The following is a 15364-nucleotide window of genomic DNA, read 5'->3' on the forward strand; positions in this document are numbered from 1 at the left end:
TTCGGCGTTCTTTATATGTACGGAAACCTTGTGACATATTCTACAACTTGGTTAAGATTATTTATTCTAAATAATCTTTTTTTTGAAAAGTCGTTTTCGACACTTATTGTCTCTAAAATGACTAACCTGAATCCGCGGGTGTTACATATATCAACAGGGTCTGAGGCACCAATGTCGACCCTTTTTGAATTTGTATTCGGGTTTATTGCATTATATGCTTTATGATTTGTATCCTGGTTATAGGATGGTTGCCATGTTAGTGATCTGTTAGATCGGTATCCTGGGTATAGGATGGTTGTTATGCTAGTGATCGGTTAGATCAGTATCCTGGTTATAGGATGGTTGTTATGTTAGTGATCGGTTAGATCGGTATCCTGGCTATAAGATGGTTGCCATGATTAGTGATGTGTTAGATCTGTATGACTGTTATATATGCTTGTGTATGATATGTATGTGCACATGTTTGTTGGTTTGGGGGATTAGGTTGAGGCAGGTCCTGCTTTGTGCTGTAGGCCAAGATACCCATGGCGGACCGGATAGACTGCTGACCCGGTTAGGGCATACTAGTCAGACCGAAGGCCCGATGAGCGGTCCGGATAGGCTGAAGGCCCTGAGAGGCGGTCCAAACGTACTGATGGCTCGGAGAGTGGTCCAGATAGACTTTAGGCCCGATACGGGCGGTCCAGTTAGGCTGATGGCTCATTATGCATGTTGTATTTGTTTATATGATATGGTTATATCTGTATGGTGTTGGTATTTTGAGGGAACTCACTAAGCTTCGGGCTTACATTTGTTGATTATGTTTCGAGGTACTTCTAATGATCGTGGGAAGGCGAAGGCGTGATCGTGCGCCTCCTTATATTTTCATGATTTGATTCTTGGGATACTCTGATGTTTAAACTATTTTGAAAACAAATTGTAATAACTTAATGATTTTTAAATGTTTTAAAAGGTTCAAATTTGGCATGATTTTTATGGATGTTACATGTATACTTATCCACCATACCATTTGCGACCAAAAAATGATCTAATTTGGTCATTTTAATGTAATGTATATTCACTTGGGTAAAACGCGTTCCGTACATAGGAACATAAGAAATCTCCCTATTCTAATAAATGAATAAGTTTATTTTTCTATTGACAAGTGCCATACTATTATAACTCCTCATTAATATTATATGTCAATTATTATGCCACTTGTCAACCTATTAATTATCAATTTCAAATTTTAAATTTCTCATTCTAATTACATTAAATTAATAATTGATTCTCCATTTTAAATTTTTTTCACTCTAATTATATTAAATTAATAACATTAGATTAAAAAATAAGGGAAAATTTAGTGTATGCCCTTATTAAGCTGTAAAATATCATATTTACCCGACATTAAATCTAAATATCATATATACTCTTCTTAACATTTAAAATATCATATTTGCCCAAATTTATTTTTTAACCATTTTTAAAATGTTTTTAATCATTTTTTATATTTTATAAGCATTTTAATTTAAAAACATAATGTCAATTGACTAATTTGCCCTTCAATACTTAAAACCCTTTTGCCTTAACTTGGATCGACCATAATTGACCCAACTATCCTAACCCTTTTGTTGATCACGTACCTAGAAGTATACAAAATTCATTGCGCTAACTAACTGCATACATACGGCGCACACTTCAAAGAAGTATTCTCTTCATTCAATGTCATCTTCAGCAGCGGAGCAGCACCTGTTGACGAAGAATCAATTCCGAGAAGATGGCAACTGAAGTCGTATCAGGTAATACAATGTGGAGTATAGACTATGATTGCCGATTCTGATTTTTTATTACACAATTCTGATTCGTATCCTTTAAATCGCAATTTCTTATTATCAAAATTTTATTGCTTATTTTGCCTTTTGATTACTCACCTGGTAATTAAGTCGATCAATGTTTTTCATCTTTAATTACAACCTATACATACTCTTCCATGCAACTAACAATTTCTTGATTGACAACAAATTAATAGACGATTTGAATTGCAAAAAATCAATAGATGAAATCTTGAATGGCAAAAAATCAACGGACAAAAACATGGACGATTTCATTGAACAGGTAAAGTTATTTACTCTCAAGCTTCTTTCATGTAGTTTAACGAGTTAAAAGCTTAATTGTTATATAAACATGTAACAGTCACACATAGACACGGATGATGGCATCTCAAAATCGATATGGGAGAACATGGTAGAGTCTCCAATGATTGATTATGTTTCTACGAGTATACCAGCTTCCAAGTACAAGATAAAATTGAAATATGGGGGTATTTTTCGACTAGCAAAGAACACTAGTAAGAAAATATATTATTTTGGCTTTCAAAAATGCATCTACATAGAGACATGGTCATATAACTTTGCTCAACTAAATGATGAAGTCACAAAACGTTATTAATCAAAGAACAATCCAGATTTTTCAATTTGGTATGTTGACAAGTTTACATCAGACCGATTATATATCCAGCTAGATTCTGAGGAGAAGTTCATAGCTATGCTTACCATGTATAAAAATGAGAAAGAAGTAACCATTTATGTGACAACAGAAAATAACCTTGACTCAAATAACCTTAATGTTAGTAATCAGTTATGCGTTAACAGAGATGAAATACAGTATGAAGATGATTCAGACTATTATCCCAGTGTAGCAAGTTATTATAGCCGTCTTAGTTCTGATAAAGAATATGAGCCGATGACGGATGATGATGAGGTTGACTCGTTTAGCAAGAACAGTTAAAGCATGAAGGTGGGCTCAAAATATGAAAATGCGATTAGTTTTAAGAGAGCTTTGAACCATTATGCAATCACGAATGAGTTCGAGTATTTCATCTAGAAAAGTGACCCGACACGATTCACAGCAAGGTGTGAAAAAATAGATTGTGCGTGGAGAATTCATGCTTCTATCATGCAAGATGGAATTACATTTGAAGTAAGTATATAGCCTAACTTATATATAACATGTTTTCCATTAGAAATACATTTATGTTTATGTAATTTTTTTACAGGTTAAGAAAATGGTGGAAGGACATACATGTACTCAAAGTAACAAGGGTGGTAATAAGCGTGCTACTCAAGGATGGATTGCAAATATAGTTACTGAAAAATTGAAATCTGATGGGGATGTCTCTCCTATGGAGCTTAGAAAGTGGATTACGAAAACTTACAATGTTGAATTACCATATCTAAAAGTATTTAGAGGTAAAGAGCAAGCTTATACTGATATGTATGGTAAGTGGGAAGAATCATTCATGAAGTTGGATGAATTTAGGAAGAACTATTAAATAGGAATGAAGGAAGCATTGTGGAAATTGACTTTGATATTGATGGAGACAAGAAACGATTCAAAAGGTTTTTTATTTGTCTAGCAGCTTGTTCTAAAGGGTTTCTTGCTGGTTGTCGTCCTTATATTGCTCTTGATGCTTGCCATTTAAAAGGAAAGTTCACTGGTGTACTAGCTGCTGCAACGGGTATTGACGGTAACAATTCCATCTTTCCAATAGCTTATTCTGTGCTTGAATCAAAGAGTACACAATCATGGACATGGTTTCTTGAATCACTTAAAAAGAAATCGGGATGCCAGATGGTCTTGTGATCTCATCAGACATGCAAAAAGGGTTAGAAGTAGTTGTTATGCACATTTATCCTAATGTTGAGCATAGAGAATGTGTACGACACTAATATAGCAATTTCAAGAAACAATTTCGTGGTGAATTCTTCAACAAGAAACTTTGGGGTGCTGCAAAAACCTATCGTCCTACCAAGCATGACAGATTATTGAAGGACGTTGCCGATGTAAGTCAAGATGGCATTACATATCTAAATAACAACCATAAAAAGATATGGAGTAGAAGCAAGTTTGGCACAACTTCCAAGTGTGATTACATCACTAATAATATTTCGGAATCGTTTAACTCTTGGATTGGTGCGACACATTATCAACCTGTTCTTGATCTTCTTGATGCAATTAGAGAAAAGCTTATGAAATGGTTTGACAAGAAGAGGATGTTAGTGAAAAGATGGAATGGCGTATTGGTTCCTAATGCTAAGATTCGTCTCAACGACATCTCTAAGGTAAGTATGTTAAATTATAGTTCAATTACATATTATTTTAAACTTAGATGATGCATATAGATCTCAATAATATATGTTTTTTTTATCTTTCATGTAGAACTTGGGTGAATATGAAGTATGTAGAAGCGGTGATAATCAAGCTGATGTGAAGTTCAAGGGAACGCGCTGGGAAGTCAACCTAGACAAAAGAAAATGTGGTTGTCGAGTGTGGCAAGTTACGGGCCTTCCATGTGTGCATGCAGCGGCTTTTATTGCTTTTACAAGGGATGCTAATTGGGACCAATATGTTGATCAATATTTTAGTATAGAGAAATTTAAAGAAGCATATGCTTTCAAAATTACTCCGATGCCCGAAAAAGATCAATGGATTAAAAAAGATGGGGATAAAATTTACCCACCTCTCATGAAAAGACCGCCTGGAAGACCCAAAAAAAAAATAGAATTAAACCCTCGGATGAGCCTAAAAGAAGGCACAAGTGTTCGCGATGTGGTGAGTATGGACACCGTGAAAAAACTTGCAAAAATCCCTCATCTCAAAGTATCGATCAAAGTGAAACATCCACGTCTACAAGGTTGCTCAAAATTACATTTATTTTGTCTTATTTTATAAATAGATATCAAAACACATACAATGCTAGTATTGTTTTTATTTATTTTAGGAAACGTAGAAAGAAAACCAAATCTGGCGGTAGCTTGGGAGTTTCAGGGTTCATGTGAAAAAAATTGATGACAATAGTTGGTCCTTTTGACAATTTTCTTATTTTTATTGATTACAAGTTGTAAGATGTTGCTAAATAGGTTTTTCTAAAAAGTATGTTGCTAGAAATAGTTTGTTTAGAAAGTATGATGGTAAAATGGTTTTTCTACAAAGTATGTTGCTACAAATATGTATGTTTACAAACTATGTTGCTAAAAAGATTTGTCTAGAAAGTATGTTGCTACAAATATGTATGTTTACGAACTATGTTGCTAAAAAGATTTGTCTAGAAAGTATGTTGCTGAAATTTAAAACAACAGGGACCAAAATGTAACTAAAGCAAAATTTAAAAAAACAGGGACTATACTGTAATTATTGCTAAACTAAAAACAACATGCACCAAAATGTAATTAATGAAAAATTTAAAACAACATGGACCAAACTGTAAGTATTGCAAAATTAAAATCGACAAGGAACAAACTGTAATTATTGCAAAACTAAAAACAACAGGACCAAATTGTAATTAATGCCAAATTTAAAACAACAGGGACCAAACATGTAAGTATTGTTATTAAATAGTACAGAGTTAAAACATGGGCTATTGTAATTAACAGCATCGTACTTACACATCATCTATTATAATATCAGAGATGTATTTCATACATTACATTACATGCTCCTAACAAGTTACATCAAACTACTAAAAAGGCTATATTAACATAAAGGGCATCCTCTATACGAATACATTCACTTGGTCGATTTGGAAAGAGGGACTAGATGCAAAAAGACTTCGTCTGCTTGTGCAAATCCTCTACAAAAACCTGTCCACTTTCTTATTAATCACCACATTTCTCATTTCTTTCTTATTAATCTGTCGTTAGATGATCTAAATCATGAATTATCTGCAAAACACAACAAAACAATAAGTTATTAGCTGAATAAAGTTTAATTTTATAAAATAATAATTTTTTTCTCTATCTACCAATTTAAATTCATTTACTTTTCTAACTGTACATAACAAACAACTTCGGAATTGGAGTTGGACTGGAACCAACAAATGCAGAATTTAATGAACCTGCGGTTTCCTGAAACCTACAAGTAAAATGCAGATGCACTTGAATTAGGTGTGTTTGGTTGGATGGAATTGAATGACAAAAGAATGGAATGGGATGGAATAAGCAAGGTAATGGAATGAGTTATTACATTCCAATACATGAAATAAGAATTTTATTCTACTACCTTCTAAATCAGCCAAAAAACCAAGACTTGACTTGTAGTTTTTCAAGAAATCAGTAGGTCTTCCAAGAGAAAAAGCCCCTGGCTTTCCCTGCTGAATTGCCCAAAGAACCTCCGTAATAAATGAATTCGCAAGAAAGCTAAATACATGCAAACCCGAATTTTCTGCAATAGCAAGGGACAATTACATACCATCAAAGTTCAAACACAACAATAATACCCAAATCATGCAGTAAAAATCTCCTTATATTGTTGATGGTATAGAAAACAGGAATAAAGAATGAGCATATACCTATAGAAGAAATCTCCAACAAAAATGTACAATCTTGAGCAATGAGATTCTTGTTTTGTTTGTAGTCTTCTTCAAGCTCATCACCAGTGGACCCACCAACCACTCCAGATGAAGTGTAAGGAATCACTTTCTGAACTAATGGTGCCACCACTGTTGATCTGAATATCTCTTCTGCATTTTGGGTATAGTCCACAGAAGCATAAGCACGTAAGCAATTGTATACTGTATTTTCATCTTTGTGTATCAATCCATCTACAAAACAGTGTCCTAAACTTGTGTCCAGCAATAAGCTGGCATTTTGTATCCTCTTTTCCATGATCACAATAAAAGGCAGGTTATGTACTCAATTTTTGTGTGTATAATAAGGATGTAGTGGAAAGACATTGGCATGAGCAAAGTAGAACTTTAGCCTATTCATTTCACTGGGGTTGAAGATCATAGGCGAAATTAAAAGTTCGAAGTTCACTGAAAACCGGATTGTAGCTCAAATCCAACACAACAAGGCTATCAAATACAACATAACTAAGCTGATTGTAAAAAGAATTTGAACATTTGAAAGTAGGAACCCTAAAATCAAAATTGAAGAGATGGAAATTAGGAATAGGTTGAAGTCGATTTTACCTGATGTGATGATGTGAGTGTGCGACAACGGGAGGGGGGGGGGGGGGGGGGGATGTTGTGTGTTGCGGTCGGAAGGAAGATGCGATTACGGAAGGAAGATGCGACAACACAATGAAGTTGTGATCGATAGATAATCCCTTGTGAACGTCTGCGCCATGTGTATGCAGGCAGTTAGCGCAATGAGCAATAAACTTCGTATCCTTCCAGGTACGTGTTAGCGCAATGAGCAATGAATTTCGTATACTTCCAGGTACGTGATCAGCAAAAGGGTTAGGATAGTTGGGTCAATTATGGTCGATCCAAGTTAAGGCAAAAGGGTTTTAAGTATTGAAGGGCAAATTAGTCAACTGACATTATGTTTTTAAATTAAAATGATTATAAAATATAAAAACCGATTAAAAACATTTTAAAGTTAAAAAATAAATTTGGACAAATATGATATTTTAAATGTTAAGAATGGTATATATGATATTTAGATTTAATGTCGGGTAAATATGATATTTTACAGCTTAATAAGGGCATACACGAAATTTTCCCAAAAAATAAAATAAAATAAAATAAATATAGATTATAAGGTGATATAATTTCATGTATTTATTTAAATCAATGATTATAATTTTATATAATTAAAAAAATATCTCTTAATTATAATTTATTTAAAATAATTGATTAATAATTTTTATTTTTTAATATGAAAGTTTACTTGATTTTATAACCATAGTTCTCACGGGTTATAAACTAGGTTATAAACTAGTATTGATATCTAAAATTATATTATTAAAATCTTCCGCAAAAATTTGTACCATACCTTTCAGCCGCTGCATGACTACAAAAATTTGTACCATACCTTTAACCTCCTCTAGAACTACATTGAAGTCACAAAAATATAATGAACTCTCCTTGATGATAAAGTTTCCACACCCCAATTTAAAAACATTGTAAAAATACCCCGTATGAAAAATGGATCATGCAAGATCAAAAATGGATTGGTCAAGGGTGAGAGTGATACAATGATTTTTGACAACTATATGACACTTTTGCAACTATGGTCAACCAAGTTACAGTAATTAATACGAAGTTTGATTTTTGGCTTAAGAGAGAATGTTATTGCCAAATATAGAGTTTAATCCACACACAAAATTTGGCCAAAACCTTTGCCCATACTTTACATAAATTTCTTGTTCATCGGTTTTCAACTGCCGCAACCTTTGCCCATACTTCGTATTTACTTGATTTCATGGAATAGCAGTATGAAGGTGTAAGCATCACTACACAGTACCCGTCTGTCTTGTTTCCTTCAAAGCATGATACATTAATGGAGTGGAAGATGGCACAACCATGCTTTATGATATGTCACACCATGTGTGTTTAATGATCTCCACGTATCTTCATTGAAATTTCTCGTTCTTTAGGTTTGATGATATTGCTACAATAAATTCGCTGTCATCCTTTTCCATACTTTGGATTTGAATTTACTGACACCTTGTCTAGTTTCGCTCAATCATAATTAATGATGCATTAGTTGGAAGGAAGTTTGCCCACACCATGTTTGATGATATCTCACAGTGAATGAAACAAGCAAAGGTAAATCACATTATAAATACAAAGATTGAATGTTGCTGATTTTCATCCAAATCCAATACTTTTGTTTACTCCTATGTCTCTACACTTGTTTTTTCTGAAGTAGCTAGCATTCAAACACAAGCTGGAACCTTTCTTCAAGATGAAGGCAATTCTTTTGTTCTATCATAGATCAAAAGAATAGCCTTCATCTTGAAGAAGTGTTCCACCTTCTGTTTGAATACCAGATACTTCAGAGAAAACAATTGTTGATAATATGAGCATGGGAGTATATACAAGTATTGAATTTGGATGTAAAATCAGCAACTTCTGTGTTTCTTCTCTCTTCCTTTGCCAAAATTGTGAGTGATTGGATCTCTATTTTTGATGAAATGAGATTGCATTTTATGTCCATCCCTCTTAACAATATGTTCTAATGTAAATGTTTTTATACAGTCTTGTATGCAGAATAATCAGTGATTTATATGGAAACGGATCACAGTTTCCAGACCTAAGCAACATGACAGACATGGAGAATTTCTTTGTGTGCATTTTGTCTACACTTGTTTTCTCTGAAGTATCTGGCATTCAAACACAAACTGGAACACTTCTTCAAAATGAACAAAAGATTGAGTTTGATGTAGTGGACATATCATGGTGAGTTCGGGTCTCAAGTGTTCAGAAAAAAATATTAAAGAGATTTGATATGTGATTTTAAAAAAACATCGGTCATATTTGTGTAAATTCTACTGTTTTATAGCCATTAGCAACGTTGTAAAAACTGTTAGAAACAGGTAAATAACAAAAAAAGAAAAAGAAAAATATTGCCAGTTTGGTGTTATTATAAGTTAAGAAGTATATTTTATACTGTGAATGTATTTTTTTTGCGTAAAAAACAAAAGGAAGAACTATTTCCACGAAATGATAAGTACCGATTTTGCCCTCCATCAATTGCATTTTCATTTCATAATAATCGCAATAACATCATCAGTATAACGAGATCCAAACCAAACCATTCGATTAATTCAAATCGCTACAGCATAATCAAGTTCAATAAAGGAGAGTGTGTTGAATAATAGAAGCAAAGTAACCAAAGCATCTGAATCGATTTCATTATTTTTAATTTCCTATTGATACGCTCTTCATGGTTTAACACTTCCGATTGGCATCACAGTGTATTTTTTTCTTCCTGTCTGTCTTCTATCTGTACATCACATTCCAATATATAAATTTGAGTTTGTTTTGCATACAATTGACTATTTTAAATTGGCCCCTGATCTGTTTCTGATAGGGAGTTTTACAGCCTATTAGGTGTTTGATGAAATGCCACTATGAATTCCTTTTGGGATTGAAGGATGATGTATAGTTCTACTCAATGTTTGATTGATTTAGTCCTTTTATGCTTGAAAAAATAATAAATTGTTTCGGAAAATGAACAACCAATGAATGCTTTTGTGTGTGCTTTTAGAAGTAGATGTGTTTCATATATAATAGAATGGAAAATTAGTATTAATACACATGTCTTGAAACATCTTGTTATGGAAATCTCTTTTGGTTGATGATACCAATTGGTTAGAAAAATTAACAACCGTTGCCCCCATCTTTTATGTATACGGAAATCTATATTGGTTGAAGATACAACTAAAAGGTTAATGATGTTTCTAACACTGATACTGTGGTTATGTATGTACTCAAGACTCAAGATGTAGATCAGACACACACATGCATGGGTAAGAAAGCTTAGCTTTAGTGATCCTCGTAACGCAAAGAGATTATACTATGCTCATAGGGCTCATGTTTGTGGAATGGCAGTTATAATTAAAGTGCTTCACAGTTCACAGTCTCAAGATATAATTAGAGAAGTAGGAATATGAAAACATTTCCATTTATCTTTGCTCCATACTCGACATGATAATTTTTCCTCATTCTACATCTTTTTAAGTTGTAAACATTATGATTTAAAGGATGTTTTGTTTTCTTATTAAGACACAATATATATATATATATATATATATATATATATATATATATATATATATATATATATATATATATATATATAGGGGGGACACAAGTGTGATAATTAGGGGGGCCGAAACTAAAATTTCAAAAATTCTAATATTACATATTTCTATATAGCTCGTCAAAGTGACACTTTTCGATAGTTTACATTTTTTTAACTTGCACAATTGTTCCTAAACTAAATGTCTGTTTAGTTGGAGGTAAAAAATTGATAAATGAATCCAACCAAGTAATGAAACAAATAATTCCGTTGTATGAGAGTTTATTATGCTAATGTATAATTTTATATTTCATGTTTCAAAGAAGTTCGTTTGAATAACAACACATTTCGGTTTTATTTCACTTTCAATAATTTTTTTTTATTTTGAATGAAAAAAATATTTGAACACTTTTATTTTTGATGATATGTTTTTGTTACTTTAATATAAAAATAACAATATACTTTAAATCTCATTTAAAAAAAATCAAAATATGAGTTTAAACTTAATAAATAAGAAAGATAGAAATATACTTGTAAAATATGACCTTTAAGACCAATTAAGAAGATAGATAGAGACGTACTAATAAGTTATAATTTAAATTAAGACAAAATAATTTATTAATCCATATATTTAATTGTACCTGATATCATAAATCTAAAAATAAAATGACAGTTAAGGTGTATATGAAAGGCAATGAAGATAGAATTGTCATTTTAGCACTGAAAAGTAGGAAAGGTTTAGTTTTATTTCAATACTAGTAGAGGTGAGGCATTAGTAATATTTGGAAAAAGCTGGGGGGCATGGCCCCCCCTAGCCATCACATACTTTCGCCACTATATATATATATATATATATATATATATATATATATATATATATATATATATATATATATATATATATATATATATATATATATATATATATATATGGAAAATATCAAATGAGAACACCTAAAAGGTTGAGAACGCGAGAACAACGTATATTCATTTGTATCCATGTATTCATTTGTGGAGAAATGATAAATTTTTACGCCTTTAATTTCAATTGAAGAGAAAAAGCAATACAATTTTATCCCAATTAAAAACTTATTATTTCTCCACAAATGAATACATAGAATCACAAATGAATATACTTTGTTCTCGCGTTCTCAACCTTTTTGGTTTTTAGTGTTCTCATTTGATCCTACTCATATATATATATATATATATATATATATATATATAAGATAAATTGTTGAATTGTTTGTTTTAAAAAGGTTGATCTTTGTATAGCTTTTATATATATATATATATATATATATATATATATATATATATATATATATATATATATCATGGTTGTAAAAAACGTTCGACGTTAGCTAGTCGGTGGACTAGGGTTAAGCGATTAATCGGCTAGGCGGAGATTAATCTGGGGATTAATCGGGAATCATTAATTGCTAATTTGCTGAATTTTAAAAAATTAAATATGACTAATATCATATCAAAGTTCATAAATACCACTAATATCATAACAAAATAAGTTAATATGATTAATACAACACTAATCATGCCTCAAATAGTTTCCATTGAGATAAACTTCTTCAAAATGTTACAATTTCATCGTTTTATACTATTTCGGTCATTATGTATGTAGGGACTAATCGCTAGGCGCCCTCTAATCGGCCGAGTAGCGCCTAGGGATTAATCGGAGATTAATCAGGACCTTGTCGAGATTTTTACAACAGTGATATATATATATATATATATATATATATATATATATATATATTAATGCGATGTAATTTTGTTTTCATTCGATATCAATTTAATATGACATAAAATATATACTATGATTGCTAACGTGTAAAAAAATATAAAATATATGTATTTTGTGTTAGGAGGGTATCTTTGTCATTACCAGTTAATTTTATTTCATTCATTGTTATTGCATACCTACCAAACAATCTAGATTAATAACTCATTACATTCTAATAGAGTAACCAAACATGATAATGGATCATTCTATTACCTTGTTCATTCCATTGCTTGATTGCAACATCCTGTTTTGAAAAGTTTCTTATTTCGGGATTGTGGACAATAAATGGATCAAGTAAAGGATTTGGACTTCAAGAGAATAGGGTTTAGACCCTATTGGATGTCGATAATTTTGGTTATGTGATCCAAGCCCTTGGTATGTGTTGGAGTGAAAGGGGCAAAACGGGAAAAGTGATGTTTCAGACTTTTTGCATGAAATATGGATTTTAGTTTAGGAAGTTTTTAGTCCAATATATCTTGATAATATTGTGGGGCTCTTCAATACCTTTTCGTGGATATAAAGTTCGTCGAAAACGGAGTTGGAACGAAGAAGTTATGACCGTTTGAAGTTAGGACGGTTTTGGGTTAAGCCGCGTACGTTGAACGTATTGGGAAGTACGATGGGCGTACTGGGGCACCCATGAGTATGCTGGGCGTACTAGGCGTACGCCGATCAGTGCCCAAACCCTATTTCCGTTGTTTGAGCTATATTTAAGCTCCTTAACTTCCCCAAACTCATTCCAGTCTCAGCCTCCACCTCTCCAACACCCTCCCTTGAAACCCTAACCCTAGTTTGAGCCTTGTGAGCAAAAAGAAGGTGTTATTGAATGCTTTGGGGTGTTCTTGGTGCATCTTGGAGAAGAAGGATCTCATTGGAGAAATGTTAGTTGCATTGGAGCTTGTAGATCCAGACTTTGTTAAGTCTCACATTGATCTTTCTTCTAGAGGTATAAAGTTTGAATCTTGATAATGTATTTGTTAGATCTATCTAGTTTTGGATGTTTTGAGATTTTGTTCACTTTAGTGCATAAAGTTTAGATCTTGAAAATTTGTGACCTTGTTATGGATAAAGTTGGAAACTTTATCCATCTAAACATTATTTTGATTCAAATCTAAAGGTTGGAAACTTGAACTTAATGGATTAAGTAAGAAGGATGCACTTTTGGTCCCTTTGAAACTTAAAAGACTAGATCTTAGTCGTTTGGACAATTCTAATGGATAAAGTTGGAAACTTTATCCTTATGGAGCTATTAGGAAGCATAAAAATGTAGTCTTGAGTGTTAGTTTCCTTCCATGCATGATCTAGGTTGTCTTAATGGGTTAAGTAGTTAGAGTTTTTGTGTTTGGGAACTTAATAGCCATACAAGGCCATAAAGTTGGAAACTTTATGGCTAAGGACGTTATTTTAAGACTAGATCTGGAATATGGGCAAAAGAGCTTAAGGATTAAGCTCTTAATAAGAAGAAAAAGACCCCATCACGTACGTTGGGCGTAACCCAGGTACGTTGGGCGTACGAGGTCAAACCAACCCGTTTTGGTCAAGCCTCGTGTACGGTATGCATACCAGCTGAGTATGATGGACGTACTCAGCTCTGTTGACCAAGTTTGACTTTTTGACTTTTTGAATTTGACCAAGTTTGACCTAAGGGTATTTTGGGTATTTTGAGTTGTATTTGAGATTGGTTACTATTTGATAAATAGGTGACGGGTAGAGCTGATACTCGGAGCAGCGACCTATTCAACTATTTGTTCGGACTGAAAGGTGAGTTTTCCTCACTATATACGTGGGTCGAAGATACCAATAACAGCCCACTAGATTATGTATCCTGGTTATAGGATAGTGATATGCTAGTATATGGTTGATTAGTAGATCTGTATGATTATCTGTATTTGTTGGATTTGTGTTTATGTTTATCTGTTACATATCTCGACATATTATGTTTGGGTTGAGGCAGTCCTGCTTTGTGTTGAAGGCTAAGACATCCGGGGCGGTCCGGATAGGCTGTAGGCCCTGCGAGGTGGTCCAGTTAGGTCGAAGGCCCGTAAAAGATTGTGTGGTGGTACTTTGGGCGAAACTCACTAAGCTTTGGCTTACTGTTTTAGTTCATTGTTTCAGGTGCTTCAGAGGATTATGGAAAAGCGAATGCATGATCGTGCATATCTTCCTATTTTTATAACATTGGATCTTTGGATACTCTGATTTTGAATGATACTTTTGAAACAATGGTTTTGTAAACACTTTGTGGATGAAATGGGTTGTTTTTGAAAATTTTAAATTTCTATGATTTTTGGGTTGTTACAAGTTGGTATCAAAGCCCTGGTTTGAGTGAATTGGATGAGCATTCGTGTGAATCCAATCTCAAGCTAAGGATATATAAAGGTTTTCGAAATTGTTTTCAAAATTGTGTTCCAAATTATTTATGAAGGTAACCAAAGAAGGATGAGAGGTGTATAATCGGCCGAAGTAAGAAAGTGTACCCCTAGATACCTACACTGTTATTTACTTATGATGATTATGATAGAACTGCATGCTAGTATTAGGCTAGGGATCTTCAGGAATTGCATGCTAGAATTGCCTGATGTATGATGTCTGATAGGCTAGGAGAATTTCTTGTATGGTAGATAAAATTAACATCATTATTGTAGTTGCTTAGTGTGTACATCATAATTGTACATAACAAATATTTTATAGCCTGAGTATGTTTGATTTAGCCTTATTTCCCGTTCTTGACTAATTAAGGGCTTATGGTGTAGTCAAGTATTCGACTGTCTATATGATCCAACGTTATGTATGATTAACATGCACGAGTGGTTGCAGGGTTTGTGGGAGTTTCATTAGTGAGTATGCGTTTAGTGGGCCTGTTGAAGAGTGATTAGCCGCTATTGAGAGAGTAGATATAGGATGTATGTGCATCCTAGATGCTTGTGCCTAGTAGTCAGGAATTTTGTGTAAGGATATGCCTGATTTTTTTATGTCTTAGTGCCACTCAGTTTCACTGCTCGAATGTTGCTTGCTTTGTGCTTTGTAGAGCTCATATTGATGTGAGTTAACTATT

The 15364-nt window shown here is 33.1% G+C and overlaps 1 protein-coding gene across 2 annotated transcripts; it reads right to left on the reverse strand.

The window, feature by feature from the left end:
- Window positions 1–5331: 5331 nt before the first annotated feature.
- Window positions 5332–7222, reverse strand: LOC145168761 (conserved oligomeric Golgi complex subunit 2-like). 2 transcript variants are annotated; one of them, XR_013742066.1, is made up of 5 exons: window positions 6947–7222; window positions 6326–6496; window positions 6037–6198; window positions 5798–5889; window positions 5332–5699 (listed from the first exon to the last, which is right to left on the reverse strand). XR_013742066.1 is itself a non-coding variant. In XM_079087471.1 (4 exons), the coding sequence occupies exons 1-3, from the start codon at window positions 6639–6641 to the stop codon at window positions 5864–5866; spliced, it is 504 nt and encodes a 167-aa protein (XP_078943597.1). In that variant the 5' UTR covers window positions 6642–6924; the 3' UTR covers window positions 5332–5699; window positions 5798–5863. The 2 variants fall into 2 exon arrangements, 1 of the variants encoding a protein (XP_078943597.1); XM_079087471.1 differs by lacking the exon at window positions 6947–7222 and having other exon boundaries at window positions 6326–6924.
- Window positions 7223–15364: the final 8142 nt, after the last annotated feature.

Source organism: Lactuca virosa, chromosome 4 (genome assembly GCF_052849685.1).
Source record: "Lactuca virosa cultivar CGN04683 chromosome 4, Lactuca_virosa_CGN04683_v6, whole genome shotgun sequence".
In the NCBI taxonomy this organism is placed as follows: Eukaryota; Viridiplantae; Streptophyta; class Magnoliopsida; order Asterales; family Asteraceae; genus Lactuca; species Lactuca virosa.